This window comes from Mixophyes fleayi, chromosome 11 (assembly GCF_038048845.1).
Source record: "Mixophyes fleayi isolate aMixFle1 chromosome 11, aMixFle1.hap1, whole genome shotgun sequence".
NCBI classification, from domain to species: domain Eukaryota; kingdom Metazoa; phylum Chordata; class Amphibia; order Anura; family Limnodynastidae; genus Mixophyes; species Mixophyes fleayi.
In genome coordinates, this window is record NC_134412.1 from 64,395,940 (window position 1) to 64,418,399 (window position 22,460).

The 22,460-nt window shown below is 40.5% G+C and overlaps 1 protein-coding gene across 1 annotated transcript; it reads right to left on the reverse strand.

Annotated features, from left to right (window-relative positions):
* Positions 1-720: 720 nt before the first annotated feature.
* On the reverse strand, positions 721-21,392 carry LOC142107173 (indolethylamine N-methyltransferase-like). The gene is made up of 4 exons (XM_075190380.1): positions 21,314-21,392; positions 10,579-10,735; positions 4,747-4,954; positions 721-2,193 (listed from the first exon to the last, which is right to left on the reverse strand). Exons 2-4 carry the CDS (start codon positions 10,730-10,732, stop codon positions 1,755-1,757), a joined length of 801 nt encoding a protein of 266 aa, XP_075046481.1. The 5' UTR covers positions 10,733-10,735; positions 21,314-21,392; the 3' UTR covers positions 721-1,754.
* Positions 21,393-22,460: the final 1,068 nt, after the last annotated feature.

Genomic DNA, 22,460 nt, shown 5'->3' on the forward strand with positions numbered 1-22,460 from the left:
ACTGAAGTTAAAATACAAGCATTTCAAAGTGTCAAAGGTTTTTATTGACAATTACATTACGTTTATGCAAAGAGTCAATATTTGCAGTGTTGACCCTTCTTTTTGAAGACCTCTGCAATTCGCCCTGGCATGCTGTCAATCAACTTCTGTGCCACATACTCACTGATGGCCGTCCATTCTTGCCTAATCAATGCTTGGAGTTTGTCAGAATTTGTGGGTTTTTGTTTGTCCACCTGCCTCTTGAGGATTGACCACAAGTTCTCAATGGGATTAAGGTCTGGAGAGTTTCCTGTCCATGGACCCAAAGTATTGATGTGTTGATCCCCGAGCCACTTAGTTATCACATTTGCCTTATGGCAAGGTGCTTCATCATTCTGGAAAAGGCATTGTTTATCACCAAACTGTTTTTAGATGGTTGGGAGAAGTTGCTCTTGGCGGATGTTTTGGTCCCATTCTTTATTCATGGCTGAGTTCTCAGGCAAAATTGTGGCCAGGAAACTCCCCAGACCTTAATCCCATTGAGAACTTGTGGTCAATCTTCAAAAGGCAGGTGGACAAACAAAAACCCAAAAATTCTGGCAAAATCCAAGCATTGATTAGGCAAGAATGGGTGGCCATCAGTCAGTATGTGGCCCGGAACTTGATTCACAGCATGCCAGGGAGAATTGCAGAGGTCTTCAAAAAGAAGGGTCAACACTGCAATATTGACACTTTGCATAAATTTTATGTAATTGTCAATAAAAGCCTTTAACACTTATGAAATAATTGTAATTTTACTTCAGTATACCATAGCAACATCTGACGAAAAGGTCTAAAAACACGGAAGCAGCAAACTTTGTGAAAACCAATACTTGTGTCATTCTCAAAACTTTTGGCCATGACTGTAGTATGCATAAAAACTGTTGGACATGGGTGTCTATTATCAGCCAGAGATTGCAGCAATAGAAAACTTCATATTGCTGCTTTTTACCATTGTAATTTCACCTGGGCAGCTGAGGTCTTACTATTTGATGTTGAACTTGCCTTTTAAAGCAGTGTGCATGTAATAATCAGCCCAGTTAAAAAGAATAACAATGTTCATTTAAAAATTCAGATTGAATTCATGATTATATCTACTGTAGGACTGGCCAGAAGGGGAAGACTTTGAAATGAGTTGGTCATGGCATCTTAAAATAAATTTGGATTTCCAATTTGAAGGACCATAATCCAGCACTATGAAAATGGACTGTTTAACTCAAGGATTTGTCAGATAAGAGCTTCTCATGTCTTTTTTAAAGTATGTAGGATTTTATTAAGTTCCTTTATTTAATCCAAACTACTACACAATAGGTGCTTTCTTATTCCTTGTCTCCTATCTTTGAAATAGGTCCATAACTGTTGTTTATGGACCACACAGGAGAAGCAGCAATCACTTGTCTGATTTCTCGATATTTCATTATTTATATTTGTCTTTTATCATGGTGGAAAGGGAGAAAAAGTTAGGACTTTCTGATTTTTACACTCGTATATAAGCAAGGCTATGTAGCGGAAGCTAGATGGCTGAAGTATTTTAGTTCCTTGAAACCGTATTTTACCATGCAGGTTATATTCTTGCAAGTGGCTACTAACCAAATATATGAGTAATTACACTCCTCGAAATGTTGTAGTTCTATCTCTATGAATCCTATTTGAAACATGATATTTTTAATTTAATCAATAACTAAAATTTTGAAACGTGTTTAGTGATTATATTTTGCTATATTGCAAGGTTCCTCCTAGACATCTCGCACTTTGCGTGCAAGCACAAACAAGCTTGAGTCATGGTTACAGAGCTCAAATTGTTCTTTGTCATACTTTCTGGGGATGACCTCCAGATCCAGGATCTCAAATCCTGTCTCTGTAATAGCATTTCTCATGAACTCCTCAGTTAACACAAGACAGGAGAACCTCTTACCACCTGATAAGTAAGAGCTACAGTTTAGTGCCTCAGTTAGGATTAGGTGTCCTCCTATTTGTATTAAAGAAGATACATTTTTAAGGACATTTCGGTAGGTTTCCAGATCACTACAAGCACACTCTAGACAGTCAAGAGACATGACACAGTCAACCTTGGGCAGAACCAATGGTTCTAAAGGGTTGCTTTTCAGAACATCACACTTTAGAGTTTCCTTCACTGTTTCTTTCAGCTTCTTCCTTTTCTCTTGTATGCTTGTTCTGAAAAAAAATAAAATAACCTTATGTAAAGGTAAACTTAAGGTAGACTGTTGTTAATCCTTTTATTAGTAGACTGTTTTATGCATATATTATTGAACAAAACATGTTATATATGTAAAATATATTACAAATGTTGAATGGTGGTGCAATGGTTGTAATTGTTGACTTGTAGCACTGGAGCATTGAGATTGATTCAGACAAGACCACGATCTGTATGGTGTATTTTTGTGGGTTTGCCTCTGTGTGCTTCAGTTTCCTCTTACAATCTAAAGAACAATACTGACTGGTTAATTGTTTGACGATTTCCCTAGTATGAAATACCGGGGTAGCGTCAAATGTGAATTAATAATAGGAATTGCACAATGCTGCGCAATATGTTGGCACTGTCACGAGCCGTGGCGGTACGCCGCATCCTGCCGTGATCTAGCAGCCGGGCGCATGCTCTAGTTTCTATGCTCTGTTATTATTCTTTGGGATTATCCTAGTGGCATAGATGTAGGAGGGTGTAGGGACATCCTCCAACTCCAGGGGAAGCTCTCATATGATTTAAACTGGTTCATTTATATTTTTATACATGCTTCCTGGTTTATGTTATTACCTTTGCCAGTTCTAGCTAGTAATTAATTAGCAGCTTCCTGAGGCTGATTGTCAGCCCTGTTCTTCTCTGTCCTGATTGGCTCTTAGTACTATTTAAGGCAGTGAGGTTTGAGCCTCACTGCCGGTTATAGCGTCCAGTTCCCTGTCTGCTAACCTGCTCCTGTGCTGTTTGGTGTATAGCTTCTGGATTGAACTTCTGTGTATGACTCCTACCTGTACCTTGAACCTTGCCTGCTTTCCTGTGACCCTCATTTGTTTGCCTGTACCTTGCACCCCGTTGTTTTGCCTGTGACCCCGACCTTTGGCATGTTACCTGATTTTTCTGCTTGCTAGTGACCTCTGACGACTGCTTTCGTCTGACCATCCGCTGCCATCTATGCTGCCTCCTGGCCTGCCGCTACAGTTTTGTATTACAAACCTACACTACATCTGGAGTTAAGTCCTGGGGGCATCTGAGTACCGGTGAGCGTATAAAGCTCTATGGGAAAGGTGGATGATAAAGGTGAAGCCCTCCACCAACTTGTTCTGAGAGTTTGTGAACAGACCGTCAGCGTAACAGGCACTATATAAATACAGTGTTTTGCGGTCTCTTTCTCAGGCTTATACATATACATTACATATTTAAACAGTTACCCAACTTTTGCCTTCCTCTCTTTTATCTAAATTATGGAGGTCCCATGCCTGGGTTCCCATTCTCTACACTGTGAATGTTTTTCTATTGTGTTCAAACTACAAACTAATTTGCACATCAGACTCTCTGTTGTAGGGCCCAATAGAAACTTGAACTCCATCAGCACAGGGTATTAATCAGGTACTGTGGGCAATTGAGGAGATAACTTTTCAACATTTTCACTAGTAAGGTAGGTTTGGCCTTTAACCAGAGTGCCTGGGTCACTTCTTAAATTGTTCATAATATGATTTAATTGATTAAGAGAAAAAACATTCTAACATAATACATAAATCAGCTGTGACAAGAAAACCAGTAAAGTAATAGCAACCAGAAATGTCATCTAATATTAGTACCAATTGTGACTTTATAATAAGTGTGCATGGAAGAAACATAATCAGGTGTTGTTCTGCATCTTGTAAGAACTTATAAACATCCCTTATTTAAAAGCTTAAAAACAGAGCTACCTTACATAGCTAGGTTGAGCCTGTAGGCACACATCCTCAAGCACTACCTCATAGACAAGCCCCTTCTTTTACAATAAGCATCCTCTAGTTTCCCAATCCTACTACAAAGTAGGATATATTATTGCTCTACACAATTCAGCCCCATCTCAGACAAATTTTTATGTTGATAATTTCTCATTCATTCATTTTGCTTTGCAGTTAAAGGGAGGAGGGGGTTACATACATACTGGCATGGAAAGAGCTGCTTCTCAGCATCTGCTGCCCTTAGGTGCAGATCAACTGTGCATAAAGTTAAATTATTCCATGTTTAAAAATCAGCGTGAAAGTTAAAGATCAAGCACATTTATTTTAGACAAATAACACGTTATTTTATTTGTCTCAAATAAGCATGCTCCATCTGTAAACAGCAAATAAGGAATAAATTTGAGGAAAGTTGTTTGCATGAGAAGAATCGGTCATACAAGAGAGATGTGCTTAGATTTTACACTTTAGCATCAACAGTACCTGGGTTGCACAAAGGTACATATTACAAAAGTTGCTGCAGTATCATGTTAAATTGTCTACACGAAAAGTGGCACCCAAGGAGGGACTATATATTGAATGTGTTTTTGGCAAAATATGAACATGTCTGGACAGTTAATGGGCTTGGGAAGATTTTGCACTGATCCCCTTCATGAAATGTTGAGAGTTATGACATATGTGTATTTTGTAGGTACACACATATCTGTGCTGCCAGCATACAGTCGGGTGCATACTTGCAACCTGCTTGCCTATTAAAGTTTACCCACAAAGTCACTGGTAATGTGAAATATCTTAATATACCCTTTTCCTTCCAGGTCACAGACTTTTTGTATCGCTTCTGTCCAGTCAAATGTTCCTGTCTCATTTCTCAGGCTTCTTTCGTAGTATTCGCGATTGCGATCAGTGCAGTCAGCTCCAATGATCTCCTCAAAGGATTCACAAGCTGAGAGATCCTGATAAATAGTGGGTCCGTGGCCAATGTCAAGCAAAGACTTTCCCTTTACACCCCCTGTTTAAGAAATAAAAATGACATGTCATATAGTTCAATTATATAAAAAGAAGCAAAAAGCCACAGCTCACCTGAGGAAAGGTGATGTATAAAACATTGCTCACTGTTTGTTTTGGAATGAATCTAGTACTGAAACCACAGGAGGAGGTTCTACGTTTAGGGTTCCTGTTATCATATGGGTGAAACTGACTTAATAGAAGGGCTGCACGTTGGACTCTGCTTGCTGGTTTGTAAAATAGTTAATTTAATCCGGCAGAGCCAGACATAAGTGTTGATTAGATAAACAATTGAAACAGATTTATTGTTTCCTAAGATTTCTGCATCTAAATGAACAGTAGATTACTTAATTACAAAATATGTATCATAATATCTGCATCAATCTGTATGGATTATATTTAGTGTACATGAATTAGTGCAGCAATAAAGAGCTGGAAGAATTTGGAGCAGGAGCAACAGCTTTCATGGTGACTTTGTAATGTATAGTAAACTCCAGATGCCACCTTCATCCCTGGGTAGTATTTATGGTAGTCTATTATAAAGACCCTGAGAAAAAAGACAATCCAAACTTTTGGGAAAATCAATCACCATTGATAAACTGTACATCTTCAGTTCCAAGACAATTCCCTTGGCTCAGATTATACACCTCAAATGTAAATTTATAATCTGAAAATGTTTCCTTTTATTTTACATGTTTCTTATGTTATGTCATCTTTTATTAATTGTTTTTATAACCTGTAAGCATTGTACTTTTTTGAATCTAACATTTAAAAAGTGATGTCCGTATTGCTCTAAACTAATTCACTGCCTGTTTAGAAGATTGATTGCTTGGCTGTGTTATCCCTTTAAATACCAGTGTGGGAAGTGTTAACTCTTTTAACTATCAGAGCACAGAGTGTGCGCAATTGGGTAATTAAGACAGAGGCATACTTCGGGCCTTATAAGCAGATAATGGCAGTTGGGGAGAGGTGTGGAAGTACGTGCCTGTGTTGGGGAAAGTACCAGCTAATTCTGTAGCCTAAGGCATAGGTGAGAAAATCATTGAGACTGGAATCCAGTATGTTCCCTTAAAGTACACTTCCTAGTCACGAGTGTGTAAAGCATAGTTGGTGACAGGTAAAGGTAGTCAGGAGTGGTTTCCTGACAATATAGTGATGAAATATTGTTTGACTATATGATTATTTGATAAGTTAGCAGATAAAGGAGCGGGCAGAGTCTCCCTGACAATGCTCATATATACATGTTGAAGAATATTTAAAGAACATAGAGAAGCCTGCTTGAAAAAAAGGCGCTTCTGGTCTAGAAATGTTACTATCAATTTTGGAATAAATATGCTTTCATCTTTTTTGCAATCCATAATTGCTGTCTGTTTATAGATAGATAGATACAGTATAAATATAAATAAGAAAAAGCAGACGCAGTAGCGGAATGCAAAAGAAAGTGAAAGAATATTTATTACAAAATTGGTAGCCACATAACACACACATATATGTGTATATGTATATATATATATATATATATATATATATATATATATATATATATATATATATATATATATATATATATATATAACCTGTCTGACTGCATTATGCCATCTGTGAAGTCTGGTGGAGGAGTGGAGGAGGGATAATGGTATAGAGCTGTTGTTTTTCTGGGTTTGGGCTAGGCCCCTCATCTCCAGTGAAGAGCAATCGTAATGCTTCACAATACCAAGTTATTTTGGACAATGCTATGCTTCCAACTTTGTGTCAACAGTTTGAGTAAGGCCCGTTTCTTTTCCAACATGACTGTGACCATGTGCATAAAGCAAGGACTACAAAGACATGGTTTGATGACTTTGCTGTGGAAGAACATGACTGGCCCGCACAGAGCTCTGACCTCATTGAAAACCTTTGGAATGAACTGGAACAGAGATTGTGAGCTAGGCCTCCTCATCCTACATCGCCACCTGACCTCATAAATGCTCTTCAGAATGAATGGGCGCAAATTTCCACATAAACATTCCAACATCTTGTGGAAAGCCTTCCCGTCTGCTAAGAAATATGTTAGGACTTTGCCATATATGTTAAGACCTGCAGTTTGTCTGTACCACCATAGGTGCTGCTGTCCCAACTTTGTACAGCCAACCTCACTAGTTGACGTTACCTACTTTGCCAATCTGCATTCACACCTGTTCCCTGCCTTAATAAGAATGCCTCTCCCAGTAATCTGTGGCAGTTCATTGTTGTCTTGACTGCTGCTGCTTCTCCAGAGTATTCTGTGTCCTGTTTCTGTCTGACTTCATGGTATTGACCCCTGCTTGTTCCTCAGTTTCGTTGCTATCTTCTGTCCACTTTTCACTACGCTCCAGCTCATTCCCTGGTACCTTTGTGTCTCTCCTGGCTTTGACTCTTTGGCTTGTTCACCTCTCCTCTATTCTGACATACACTGATTGATCAAGTTCCTCATGACTCCTGGCAAAACCTTGAGTTCTGTCTACCGTGTTTGTTTTCAGGAGATCCTCCCATGTATCATCCTGATAGTAGGACATTCTCAAGGAGAAAGCTAAAAATGACTGATGCTTCATTCAGATCTCTTCAAACAGGTCTGGTCAGATGTTGGCAACCATGAATACATCTGTCCAAAGCTTTGAGAAATGGACAGGCTAATGTTACCTGCCAGAAGAGCTACCCATTTAGAGAGGATGGAATACTTTATCATTCCATCAAACTTTCTGCATATTGTTGTCACAGGGGATCTTGTTCAATTTAAGAAGGTAAGGGAAAGTTTCTAAGATGTTGCTGACTATCTTCTCTTAAACAGATACTGCAGATCTCCATGAAGATGTAGCCCTAGCACTTTCCGAGGTTGAGAGAAAGCTCTGTTGGCACTTCACTCGCATTGAAATCCAGGGAAAACAAGGGAAAAAATTCCCATCCTGCTGACATGCAAGATGCAATGGAACTTCTCGCAGAGAAGCGTGAATGTGTAGTGGATAATCTAAATGTCTACATGTTTGCCAGACCAGCTGCCTTGTCACACTTCAGATGCTTCGATTACATACGACTGTTTGCCCGAGAGTGTGGGGCCAAGCATCCCCACCACGCTGTCTTCCATAAGGCTTCAAAAGCACGTTGCCACTCTCTCAAAGGTCCTCTGCTGAAATGAAACAGAACTGGATTAGTTGGCAGACTTCCTTGGGCACAACATGAGGGTGCACCAGCAGTATTACTGCTTCCCAAAAGGTACTCTTCAACTCGCTGAGATCAGCAAATTCTTAATGGCTCTCAAGAGTTTCAGACTGGCTGAATTCAAAGGCAAGAATTTCCTTTTGACTTTTACCTCGGTCATTTACATATCTCTTTCCTTTCAGAACCGGCCCAGCTAAAGAGCCAGAGGTTTGCCTTCTCTGTATTTCATGTAGTTGTAATGGACCGCTCTACTTCCTTTCATGTTAAAAATAAGTGTGGAAAAAAATCTGGGTCTGAGAGAAGATCCAAGCTGTGGAAAAGCACATGTTCAAGTTTATTCAAACATGCCAGGTGCCCTGCAAGTGTGACTGTGTTGCAAGAACTGGTTGGGGGTGAAACTGTTGAAATGATGCGCAGTGGTTGAATAGGGCTGGAACCTACATGGCTAGATGTCGGTGTATACGGTCAAAATGCATGAAACTTTCCCCACCATGCAGTTCATGTCAGTATTTTAAGTCAAAGTGTAAATCTGAAGTGGTAACTCTGGTGACAAACAGCACCTACACATACCCAAATGATTGTCCTGTTCACTGGGTACTAGGAAAGGGGTGTCCTTATGTGCCATGTTCCAGATATGGGTTCTCACAATGCAATACAAACAAGTCAGTGTGTGTGTGTTTGTGTGTTTAATTTTTGAACAGATGAAAGACGTAGGTGTGATTATTTCAGGCAATTGTAAAGTAAGTAAACAGTATAAGCAAACAAAAAATAAGTATCAGATTTTTAGGCTTTATGAACAGAGGAATTGGCAGTAGAAGTAGATGGGTGGAATAAGAGAGTGCGAATAAGAAATTGCCGACCAGTCTTACAGCGACATGCTAATCGTGAAGGCTCTCTTTGCCGACATACTGCAAATACAGACTCTTTGAAAAACTGACAGGCAACAATTGCGAAAGATGAATATCCCGACACACAGATGCACATCACTTTGAAGGGCGACACTTACATTCCTGCTATTAAGCGGGCAATGCAAGGAGCTGTAGAATGTAAGGAGTTGTAGAATGTATGCCTTCCTAAAAAACATTGATGTGTACAGCTTGGAGGAATGGAAAATGGGATAACTTGTACAGTTTACAGGAAAGAAAAGAAAGGGGGTACTTATATGAAATATTAAAATACATAAATGATTTTTAAAAGGCGCAGGAAATAAATATTTTCCAATTAAGGGAAACAGTCTTAAATTGGTGGTAGTGGGGAACGCAAGAATAATGTTAGAATTTTTATTACCTAAAAGAGTAAAAGATGTTTTCAGCAAACCTCAAAAAAAAAATAGCAATAAGGGTTGTGCCTCTCTAAGCATTTTAAGCAAAAATGTCTAGCCATCTACTATTCCATATAAATAAATGGTTTAATACATCAGACTGTTACACTATCATCATCAGCAGCTATTTATATAGCGCCACTAATTCTGCAGCGCTGGATAGAGAACTCACCCTCATCAGTCCCTACCCCATTGGAGCTTACAGTCTAAATTCCCTAACATACATACACTCTGAGACTAGGGTCAATTTGATAGCAGCTAATTAACCAGCTAGTTTGTTTTTTTGCAGTGTGGGAGGAAAACGGAGCACCTGGAGGAAACCCACACAAATACGGGGAGAACATACAAACTCCATACAGATAAGAGCATGGTCGGAAATCAAGCTCATGACCCCTAAACTGTGAGGCAGAATTGCTAAGCACTAATCCATCGTGCTGCCCACATTAGCAATTGTAACTCATGTTGGTAGAAAGAATGCTGTGAAGAATGCTGCACAGTAAACCACTGAGAGCATCTCACCTTGAGTGATTAAACTGTTAAATTCACTGATTTTATAAATTAACTTCTTTCAAGTTGAGATTTTAAAGGCAATGGAAATATGCTCTAATTTTTCAGTTTCAGAGGTTTTCCAGCTCTTTTCAGCCGCAAACAAGATTGATAAAAAATTTGACAGTGGACACAGCCCTAAAAGAATTTAAACATGATTGACATAAGCACAGATTGGTTCTAAAACGTTAGTCATTAAAACAAATGGAAAGCCAGTGTTGTCTTTAATGTAAACTTTTAAGATTTTGAGAAGTTGAGAAGTCATATGTGACATGGGGTAGGAGGAGGGCGCGGTGACAATGTCGCGTCACCATAGCCCCGCCCCGCTATAAAAAGCCGCCCTTCCATTGAAGGGGTGGAGCTTAATGGAGCAGTTAAGCCCCGCCCCCTCCATTCACTGCTGTGAATTTCGGCAAATGAGGGAGCTATGCCTACTCTTCCATTTGGGAGCCTCCCGGGAATTGCCGAGAGAGTAGGCAAGTATGCTTTAATGGCATCAAAATATTATGTTTCTATGCAATGTTTTAGCAATAAAACTAGATTAAATATTTCCAAGATCAAGTCAAATGATAAAACAATGTACTTACTCAGAGCAAACGCCTCATGAAGCTTCTTCAATGCAAAATCTAGAAATCCATCAATCACCAAAATTCCTGACTTTGGGTTATAATAGGTATGTAAATATCCTTCTGGATCAAATAAATCTTGATATGTATCTTTGTCTGTGAAATCTGTCTCCATTTTCTGCAGAGTTTACAAAAAAGAAAAACAGCCTGTAAATGTAGCTAAGGAGTTGTTCATATAAATGAGTTAACAGGCTATATGTTTCACATTATTAAAATTGGCATCTAGCCACATTTTGAGCAGTCTCCAAGCTTGCATAATAATGCTTGTCCCTGTCACCATAACAGTATATTGAATAAGCCCTCAACTCTTCAGTCCTCTAGGTGCCTTAGGGTCACTGCAAGGATGCAGTCAAACATTGTCAGAGGAGGGGATTCAGAGAAGGTGGTAATTGATTGGATAACCTTTTAACTTGTCCAATCGAGTGCTGCTGAATTGTTTCCCCTTTCTCTGACAAAATTTTAATTTCTCACTGTACTTTCTATTAGGCATTGTTCCTAAAGCTCCTGTATGACCTAGACATTTGGGGGAGAAACCATAATTTTTTGCTACCCAAGAAGGGCAAGCCCAGGCAAAAAAAATAACATTTCGGTGGAGTAATCCCTTAACATTGTGGACATGGAATTGTCAAATCCAACGTATACTATCCGTGGATTGATGCCGAGCTTATACACAAAGGAAATCTTCCTGCATGCATTATGATCGATCAGAAAACCTACTATACACAATATCTCTTCTGTATAAACTCTGCTCTCCTTTATTGCATACAAGGCATATACATTTATAGTATGTTTGAGGAACTTATTTATGTACAAAAACAGCTGATGAATCACAAGATCAGTCTCCTGACAAGCCTGCGGTTGTACTTATTCTAGCCTTATAGTGCAATTTTCCAAAAAGCCTTGAGCTAGTAGATTATTTGTAATTAGCTACTTCTGCAGATTTTTACTTCTGCATCTATTCTCTGCAAACTTCTTACAAATTCTAGAATATATCCCTGGTCATATTAGAATGTGAAGCATTCTTAAAGGTACACTACATTTCATATAAAATCTATTATCATTTCCTTCTTTTGATTCACCTTTTAATCTAGAACCTCTAAACTATACCCTGCTTGTAGTCCTATTTGGCTCCAGTATAAACCTTACTTCACTGTATAATTCCCTAAAGGTTTTATACAATGGAATCTTATAGATTGATTGAAGCCTAGTGGCCATACCAAATAGAATCTCACCCTAACTATGGATTTCATGGGAAAGCAAAAAGGATAGGGAAGGAGAAAATACACTGTGCGCTCGGCAAGTGTTATATGTCACTTATTTCACAATAGGAAGAATTGTCCATTGTGCAGTATATCTTCATTTGAGTAGGTCTATCATCAGTAATATTCATGCGGACTTCATGAAAGAGGTTCTTGGCATCTGCATTGTTCACAAATGGAAGTGGTGCTTAGGGTTACACACAAAGTGCATTTCTTTAGCGGGGTGTACAGTATGGCAGTTAGACTGGTGGCTTTAAGTTTTCTTGAAGAGAAACACTTAGCTTTAATACACATGTTGATAAGCCACATCATCAGTTTTTTTAGTGTATGTATATATATATATATATATATATATATATATACAATAAGGATTAGTAACAGTCCTTGAAATGCAAAATTTATCAGATCTGGGGGTAAATGTATGAACATGCGGGTTCTTCAACACCCGCGTGTTCAGCGATTAAATTTCAAGCGGCGCTGCATTGTAAAGGGATGTTTCCCTTTACAATGCAGCGCCACTTGAAAATTAATCGCCGAACACGCTGAACACGCGGGCGTTGAAAAACCCGCATGTTCATACATTTACCCCCTGATATCTATAATCCTATACACTTGAACCAATTGGTCAGGTTCAGTCAAATAATCCATCCTTTTAGGTAAGCATCTCCAGTGCGCTCCTTTAAAAATGTATATTTCATGTCTCTTATTTCTTGTAAGTCTTCACCAATTATTTACTCTGGGTCATCTGTGTCATTAATGAAAAAGATGCAACACTGGGCTCTTTGTTAGTGGGGCTCTGGTACACCTTGTTTCAGGAGGGTGTCCACAATACTCACAAATACATTTATGCAATGGCGGTAAACACCTACAGTCATGGGTTGCTCTTTCCTTTATATGTTTGGGTTGAACTTTCATATTGGAATTTTTCTCATTATGTATAATAATCTCTACACTACTATTGGCGTGTGTCTGGTTTTTACAGACCTGGCTTTCTTTTGTAGACTGATAAGCACCTACAACCCACAACAAAAGAAAATAACTTGCAATCAATATACCTCCCGCTAATATCATTGAACACCACTCTCTGGAGTTCATTGGACCTTTAAGTAACTTGTACTTATATATTTTACTCAGACTCCCCTTGTCTGAAGATCTTGCAGTGTGAAGCGTGTATCCAGGTGTCTGTTCCTTGCACCTTCACTGCAGTGGGAGTCATCAATAAGATCTGGTATGTTCCTTCAAACCTTGGTTCAAGAGCTTTTCTCACGTTTTCTTTATAAAAACCCAATCTCCAGGTTCCTACAGATGAGTGTTAGGATCCTGGGGCCTGATTCATTAAGGATCTTAACTTGAGAAACTTCTTATTTAAGTCTCCTGGACAAAACCATGTTACAATGCAAGAGGTGCAAATTAGTATTCTGTTTTGCACATAAGTTAAATACTGCCTGTTTTGTCATGTTCCTGCTTAGGGGAGAGTGCAAATGATTTGCTATCATCCAGAAATGCCAGTGCAGGAGCACGGATAATATCTCATAAAGTCTTAAGTGTTTTTTCTAAAACACAATAGTCATACTCAGCGGAATCTATATCACGTAAACCTTTCTAGTGTTTACTTATGTTTCTTGCGGCTGTGGACTCACACAACCCTAGACATATTGCATTCCTCTACTCATTGAGAGTTGGATAAATTCAATCTGGATTCCCTAAAGGGTCTCTCTCTGTAGCTGGGAGGTGTGTTGGTTCTGTGAAAACAGTGCATCCAAGATGTGCCTGCAAACAGGTTAAACAACTAGCAGAAATTTGCAGCTAGTGTAAAGAATCTCGGAGCATATCAATAGGCCATAATTTATTGAGCCATAGCATTCTTTGTGTGTTAAACCATGACTAAGCTGTGCCAAAACAGGTTACAAACTTTTTCTCTGGGGCAACAAGCTTACCATCATTACTGCGCCACAAACCTGTGTACGCAGGTTCACATCCTCCCTGCTTGCCAGCTGGAGAATTTCTGTAAAGAGCAAACTGTTTGCAGAGATTAGGAAAGTGTGTCCCTTAGACATAAACATAGTTAAAATCATGCGGGTGAGTGATTGGAGTATCTACCAGTCATAGGGACTGGCATATAGTTATATCCAATAGGAGTTGGTTTTGGTGTAGTTTAGGGTTGTTATATAGGACAGCGTGTGCAGCACCTTGGATTCCTGCTTCTGGATTCTTCATGAGAGTCAGGCTGAGAAGTGCTCTTCTTGCTTTATATTGACTTATTGTTGCAGAATTTTCTTTCTGTCCTGTTCTTTTGTACTATTGTCTGTGTGTTTTGTTCCCTGTGTTTTTCACCCCCTATTAGGTTTTTTTCCCTCTTTATTCTCCTCAACCTTCCTTTTCCTTTTCCCTCGGTTTCCCTGCATTCCCCCCCCCCTTCTCCCTGCTTTTGCTCCACGCGGGTTCTTCGTGGTCTTTAACCCCCCTTTTCTTTCCACTTACCTGGTAACTTTTTGCTCCAGCCCCGATGTTCCGTCCTAGCAGAGTGTGCAGTGCGCCAGCTAGGTTTCGGGATGTACTGCCGGCCTCGCGGTCTCTCTTGCCCACCCCCTCCGCTCGCGTTTCCTCCGAGCAGGCCCCCAGTACTAGCGGTGTGCACCCTAGGGGGTCTTGCAGCACCTCCCCATCGTTGGAGGCACAGGCGGCCAGGGTAGGCTCCAGAGGGCGGCGGGCTTGGAGCTTCGTCATCGGTCAAGTAGCTGTAGCGCCGACGGGGGTAGTGGCAGTTCAGGCGCAAGTGGGGCTGGCGGGTAGGGAATAGCAGGCGAATGACAGTTGGGGGGATCTCTCTTCTCCCTCTTCGGCTCAGCCCTCTTCTCTGGTCCTGTTGGGTGGGGGTATTTTCAGAGGCTGGGAAACGACAGGTGGTAGCGGCGCAGGTGGGTCCTCCAGCAGCCAGGGGGCAGGATACAGCATCCCCATACAGGGATCTGGGACCAGTCATATGGGATCCCCTGGTTCCGGAAGTGAGTTATGGGTTTCCCCCTGATGGGGTTATCATGACAGGAAGGGGAGCAGGATTTTTAGGGCAAGGTAGTTTTTACCCGGCCCCTTCCAACATCAGCTTAGGGGGTAGGGTTAATGCCGCAGGAATGAAGAGTTCATGGCAGAGCAGCCCTGCTATACCTCCCGCTGTGAGTGGGGCAATTAGTGAGCTCCCAGCATATTTGTCACCATTGCTTTCTTCTCATACCCATTTATGTACCGGCGGGGTCCCGCTATGTGGTACGCAGTCCTCCAGTGCAGGGCATGTGATGGGTTTGAATGATCCCATCAGATTGCAAACTGGGATTACCGCTTTGAATGCCATGGGTTCCTGGAATTTGCCCTATCCCCCTACGGATCTAAGACCAGCAGCAGGTTCCAGTATAGGCATTGCTCCCCCATATCCAACCCCTTCTGGGATATACACCCATTCGTACCCGGTCCCAGATAACGCTGTAACACGGGAAGGGGGTCAGAGTTTGGTGCCAATGAGATCTGGGGTGGGGCTAATCAGACCCCCTTCACCTGGGTTTGTGGGGGCATGGCAAGGGCAAATAGGGGTATCTGATATGGTACTGAACCACCCTCTCGTTAGACAGCAAGTTGCTTCCGATGTTAACGTGTCTCTGTTTTCAGCTGCGGAGGTTCCGATGGAAGGGTCAATGGTACAACCGCTCCACTTGAACGTGAATAGATCGGGAGCGGAGGATCCGGTGGCTGTCGCATCGTGGGGTCGGGAGTTGCCCGCAGCGGTTTCCTCTGTGACTTTGATGAGGCCAGGACTTCAGCAGATGGCTGTCATACAGACACCGTAGGAACCGGGAACATCATGCATGGCATGAGCAGGTTGGCAGGTAGAAGCTGCGGCAGGCGGTGAGTTGGTGGATGTCATTCTGTCTCTTGAACATACACATAGTCCTCCAGTGTCCACTGCTAGCGAGGATTGCTCCTCTTCATCAGGTGAGGGTCCCCGGAAACTGATTAACATACTTAACACACACTTTGGTCGCTCCAAGTCACAGGAAATAGAAGAGATATGGCATCAAAGTCGGCAGCGAATAGAGCCCCCATGGTACAGTGTGAGAACACCGCCCTTTTGTCAGGTCTGTGTCCTAGTGTTAGAGATAAGATTAATATGTTTGTTAATATGTTTGAGTTGACAAAAGCGGCGAAGAAGGAGCTGGATGTGGTGTGCGCAAAAGGGGGCATTGGGGAGGAGGCATATAAATTGGCTAACAGGTTATTGCGCTTTTGCTGAGTGTTACATAGAGACGAGGCCAGAAGCTAGTGATGAAGTCTGGAAGTATTTGCATCTCATAAATGAGATGTACATCAGTGATCGCCCGGGGATCTGGCATAAGTATGATGAGCAGTTCGGCGAAAAAGTGAGTGGTCAGTTAGATATGCCGTTAGGTTGTAGGGACGTTGATATTTGGATGAAGCTAAATCTGGTTAGCTTATCTCCAGGTCCAGGGTTCCAGGGGAATCGGTTTTAGCAAGGGGGGAAAATGAAACTCCCCAGTTTGCTAAGAATAGATATTTCGCGTTCAACAATGAGTCGTGCAGGAGGGGGAGTTGTGTCGGTACAGGCACAGTTGCTCCTGTTGCCGTGGACCGCATTCGGCCAAAGAGTATCCAAGGAGTGTCCCCGGTCTTGGCAGAAACCGCGGCAGCGATGGTCACATTGCTTAAGGCTCATTCCCCCATATGTACAGATGTTTTAGACCGGTGGCTCAGGCTATACCCAGATACGGATCAGGCGTCCTTTCTCCGCAACGGTTTTTGTCACGGTTTCCGGCTTTCTATTGGGTCCGCGGTCAACGCCAGGGCCGCTACGAACCTCTAATCAGCTTATATTTTCCCTGAGATACTTGACAAAAAAATTTTGCGGCAAAATCAGCCTAGGGCGCATGATTGGCCCATTCGACTCCCCTCTTATTGCAGACTTAGTTATCTCCCCAATAGGGGTAGTCCCCAAGAAGGTTCCAGGCAAATTCTATTTAATTCAACATCTATCTCACCCTGTAGGAAATTCGGTTAATGATGCCATAGATCAGGATATAAGTTCTGTAGTTTATTAATCATTTGAGGAGGCCCTAATGCTGGTTAGACATTTTGGTTCAGGCGCCCTTATGGCAAAATTGGATATTGAGTCAGCATTCAGATTACTTCCCCTTCACCCTGACTTGTTTGGGTACATGGGCTTTCAGATTAAAAGTAAATGTTACATAGACAGTTGCCTGCCCATGGGATGTTCTTTTTCTTGTGCCATTTTCGAATCTTTTAGCTTCTTTCTGCACTTGGCAATTCAGGCGGGGATGGATCATGAGGGTATTGTGCATTTATCTCGACGACTTTCTATTTGTAGGGCCAGCTAGCTCCACATTGTGTTTAGAAACACTGTACTCAGCACAAGCACTCTTCTTGGTTATGGGGGTCCCCGTAGCTCGGGATAAGACGGAGGGCCCGTCAACGTGTTTAACTTTCCTAGGGATAGAAATAGATACGGTGGTGGGCTGTTGTCGTTTTCCGGCGGATAAAATTACCAAATTGGAGAGTCTGATATCCAGTACTCTGGCCTCTCCTTCGCTCACGCTGAGACAAGTACAAGCATTGTTAGGATTGTTTAATTTTGTGTGCAGGGTTATTCCGATGGGAAGAATTTTTTGTAGGAAGCTTCAGTTAACAAAATGGTAGGAATAGACCCCATGCTATAATTAAATTAAACGATGAGATCAGGGCGGACTTTGTAGTTTGGACCTCTTTCATTAGGTGGTTTAATGGTTCCAGGATTTGGCCTTCCCCTCCTCTTTCTACCAGGGATTTAGATTTGTTTACAGATGCTGCAGGGTCCAGAGTATTCGGAGCTTATTTTCAGGGCGAGTTGTGTACATACCCGTGGCCACAGTCTTGATAAGGATTTGGTTAAGAATTTACTGGTTTTAGAGTTATTCCCCTTCATTGTGTCCTTGGAGTTGTGGGGTCCTCAGCTCAGCGGACGCAATGTTTCCTTTTGGTGCAATAATTTGGGAGTGGCTCAGGCAATCAATCGTCAGAGTTCATCTTCTAGGTCGGCAGTTAATCTGTTGCGGGTCCTGGTGCTTCGTTGCTTGGATTGCAACGTAAATTTTCGTGCCAAACATGCCTCGGGGATAGATAATTGTATAGCTGACTGCCTTTCCCATTTCGATTGGGGGCATTATAAGTCACTGGCACAACATACTAACCCCATAGGTATAGATTGTCCATCTTATGTTTGGCAGAGGGTCGGGCCAGCATAAGATTCCTGGTCGAAGCTTCTCTAGCCCCATCCACATCGAACGCCTATTGGTTGGCTTGGAAGCGATGGGAAAACTTTCTGTTATCCTGTAACAGCTGTTCCCCGGGTGCTGCTCACGACATTGAGGATTTTATGTGGGGGTGCTATCAGGAAGGTCTTAGTAAAACATCTATGGTAAAATTAATCAAGTAGCCAGTAAAATTTTTCGAGCTTTAGAGGGCTCAGTCATTGCTCACCCATTGCTTAAAGTGGAGTATGTTGGTTTGTTTAGACCTGATGGGGTTCATCTGTCGCACAAAGGTATGAGATTTTACATAGATTAGTTGTGCTGGAGGCTGAGAGCTGTCATTAGGTCTGTTGTTGGCGTGTCGCATATATAGTCATACATGTCGGCGTGGGTAGGAGAGCAGTGCAGTCGGTTAGTTTCCATATGGTGCTCGGTTTATCTCGTCATAGGTCACTACCCCCTCTTTGTTCGTGGTGTCATCATTAGGTTGGTCCACCTGTGAGGAGGACACTTGGCAGGTATGTTAAAGGTTATACTAGCGGTTATAAGGGAGTGATAGTCTTGCCGTTGGACAGATTTATAGCATCGGCCAATAAATAAGGTATGATCTTGGGTTGGTGGTACTATGGTCTGACCTTTCCACCATTATTGGTTTTGTTTTTGCTGACTGCCCTGCTCTCGTCCGCCTTGCAGTCCTCTTTAGTTTATGTTACATTTCTAGTCATTTTAATAAATCCTATTTTATTCCAACTTTAATTTGGTGTCTGTGTATTTATTGGGTATTATTTACATGCTATGTTATATTATGGTGTGAAACGAAGAGAACTTCACTGCTGTGCATTTTAACATTTGTTCATTAGGAATTACAATAACTTTCATTAATTTACATTTTTGTTCTCCAATCCTCTTTCTGCTGCTGACTTTTATTACTTTGCCAGCTTCTGGTATTTCACAATTTACCAATCAGTGTGTGTCCACCCCCTATCACTGTGTTTCCCTCACTCTGCTGTAAACCATCAGGTAACCAGTGAACATTTTGTACAGTAAGTGGCTGCTCATTAAACACTTATTTACGTGTTTCTCTTTATGGCTTAACTGTGATGCTATGTGTTCCATGTCATAAAAAAATGCTTTCCTCTAAGGGGCAGTGGCTAATCTCACAAACAGGGAATGTTAGAGTGATGTGACCTGAGTGCATACTCAAATCCACTCCTATCTCATCCTCACCTAACACAGCACCCTTGAATGACACCGATATCACTTCCTGAATCTCAATCATTCTATAATACACTCACAAAAGGTTCCAGACAGTCAGCAATTTTAAAAGCAAAACTGTCTCTCACAAATCAGAGTACTCTTGTTAGACACCTCGCATTGTGTCTGCAAATCACTCAGCATTTTCTGAACAGAATATCCCCATCACCAAACATTCATACATATTTTCAGAATCTGTGATTTCCCTATTGAAAGTACACATGTATTCACTTGAACAAGTCTCGCTCACAAATGGGATTTTAACTTGTAACATTTCTTTATGGGCATAACAAACCCCTCTAATTTCTGAAAAACTTTCATCAGTGCCATTTTCACATAGATTAAAACAGCTTGTAATATCTGCATGTACAAACTCACTTTCACCTTACTCTATTTCACAAAGATAATTATTTTTCTCTACTTCAAAAACAGGAACTGCTTTCTCCTGACGCTAGTTAAACAATTTTTACAGTCTTCTCCGTCCGTTGATTTGTGCAGTGATCGACCACAGAGTTTAAAACGTTTTGCATCTCTTCAAAAGCTTACAATTAACCAATACAGGCATTACATTTACAAATGTACAACTTTTTCAATCTTAAAACAAAAGAAAAACAAAACAAAACAATACTCACTCACTTCTAGAGGAAGAAAAATTCAATGCTATCTTCTAGCCTACAGTTGTGGAACTACAAGTCCCAGCATTAAACCAAATAATATGCTTCAATGTCTTGTTACAATGGCGGAAACAATCAAATTACTCTTGAATTATTGAAGCATACTCGAAGAACCTTTTATCAATTTTACATACATTGTCACATAACCAAAAGCACAACCCCCCTTCCTTTCGTCACACACTGAAATCTTTTACACAGAATAAGTGGGGGAGATTTCATACTCTCAGCTGTGCAGCATCACACATACACTGTATAATGTTTCTCCTATATACATAAATTTACAGTGCACAAATTATATGACTTTGAATTTCAACATCAAAAGTACCTGTTACAGGGATGGTAATTTTCTTAGAAGTCTGCCTTATGCAAATGCTCAAAACACTTAACAACCATTAAACTATTTTACCTATACATGTGAATAACAACTAACTTCTTCAGTAAAACTTGTTTTTAACTCATTTTATTGACAGATTCACAACACAAATAATGCTAGTCACAATAGTTACACCTTCTGTCTGGGTCCTTAATTTTGCAGCATTCCACATTTTACACATTTCTTTACTCTCCAATAATTCAGTCCTGTCTTACATTTACATTTCCACATATATTTAAATTTTCCAGAGTTCTTAACTTTCCTGTGCCACCTGAAACAATCTCTTGGAGATTGATCTCAATACCCCTTTTAGTATTGTCATATTACCACTTGCAACACTCTAGTGACTCCATCCACACATGTCAATTATTTCTCTTACATCTGCCGTTTCTGCACATTCATGTTCATAAATCAATTCCGCCATGGTTTACAGCTACGTTTCACATTTATCTATTAAGTTATGTTTATTAATATATTTCGACATACTCTTTATCATGTGTTACCATATTTGGTCAAACCAAACTTCTTAAACAATTCACCCATTCCTACACAAAATTCCTTGCCATGAATATATATCATTAAGTCCAAAGGCATTCCTGGAACATCAGATTCTGTACTATTGTTATTACACATGATCAAAATACCTTATGACCTAGTGAAAATACCTTATGACTTGAAACAACAATTAATACAACCTGGACCCGTACCTAGGTCCCAAAGAATCAAATTCCTTATCAAATTGTGTATCTTATGGATTCCAATGCAATGACATTAAACTTTGATCATCAAATTTTCAAAGAACAACAGCTAATATTGAAAACATACCTTAAACAAAACGAATATTACAGTTTTCCTCTGATTGGCTTTTATAGTCAAACAGACTATACACAATATCTCTTCTGTATAAAATCTGCTCTCCTTTATTGCATACAAGGTATATACATTTATAGTACGTTTGAGGAACTTGTTAATGTACAAAAACAGCTGATGAATCACAAGATCAGTCTCCTGACAAGCCTGCGGTTGTACTTATTCTAGCCTTATGGTGCAATTTTCCAAAAAGCCTAGAGCTAGTAGGTTATTTGTAATTAGCTACTTCTGCAGATTTTTACTTCTGTTTTTATTCTCTGCAAACATCTTACAAATTCTAGAATATATTCCTGAGCATATTAATATGTGAAGCATTCTTAAAGGTACACTACATTTCATATAAAATAAATTATCACTATTATTGCATGATCTTGCACACTGTTGATTTTTGAGACTAAATACTAGGCCAACTGCAGGAATGGAGTATCTAATTCTGCTAGAGTAAATGTTAAACATATCAGCTAGTGATAAGCACATCCTGAAATATGTTTGCAAATGTATTTGGCTTATGGTTTTATTATTCCTTCTCATATAAAAACACCTTATTCTTCATTCAGACTAACATATGGGGGCCTGTCATCATCATCTTTTATTTATATAGCGCCAACATATTCCGTAGCGCTTTACAATTGGGGACAAACATAGTAAACTAATAAACAAACTGGTTAAAACAGACAAAGAGGTGAGAAGGCCTATGCAGAGATGTACGCAATTTACCTGAAAACCTCTAAATTACATTTGTGAAAACGGCGCAATCTTTGTAGTATGCAAAGTAGCAGGTATTTTAAGATAGTTACAAGTCTGCATAGTATGCAATTTTCATTCATTAAAGTAAGTCTGATTTGAAGTACTGGGCAGAACACAAAAGTAAATAAAGAGTAAAAAAAGTAGTCTGCCTCCCCTAAAATAGAAAGCCAGCACTATCTCTGCACTATCGCTATGATTTTATTGCCAAAAATGGGTGAATAAAGGTGTGGAGTCCACCGGAAAATGCTTAAATCAGCACTTGGCTATGCCATCCAGCCTGAGGTTCCCCTGCAATAGTACCAACCAGCTCTAGGCTGGTCATTAAGGGGTTAAGTTCACTAAGGAAATAAGGACC

Coding starts and splice junctions, on each gene's coding strand:
- LOC142107173 (XM_075190380.1), bottom strand. CDS start 10,732: ATGGAGACAGATTTCACAGACAAAGATACATATCAAGATTTATTTGAT. Junction 4,955..10,578: donor TCATGAGGCGTTTGCTCTGA/GTAAGTACATTG, acceptor TTTCTTAAACAG/GGGGTGTAAAGGGAAAGTCT. Junction 2,194..4,746: donor TGTGACCTGGAAGGAAAAGG/GTATATTAAGAT, acceptor ATTTTTTTTCAG/AACAAGCATACAAGAGAAAA.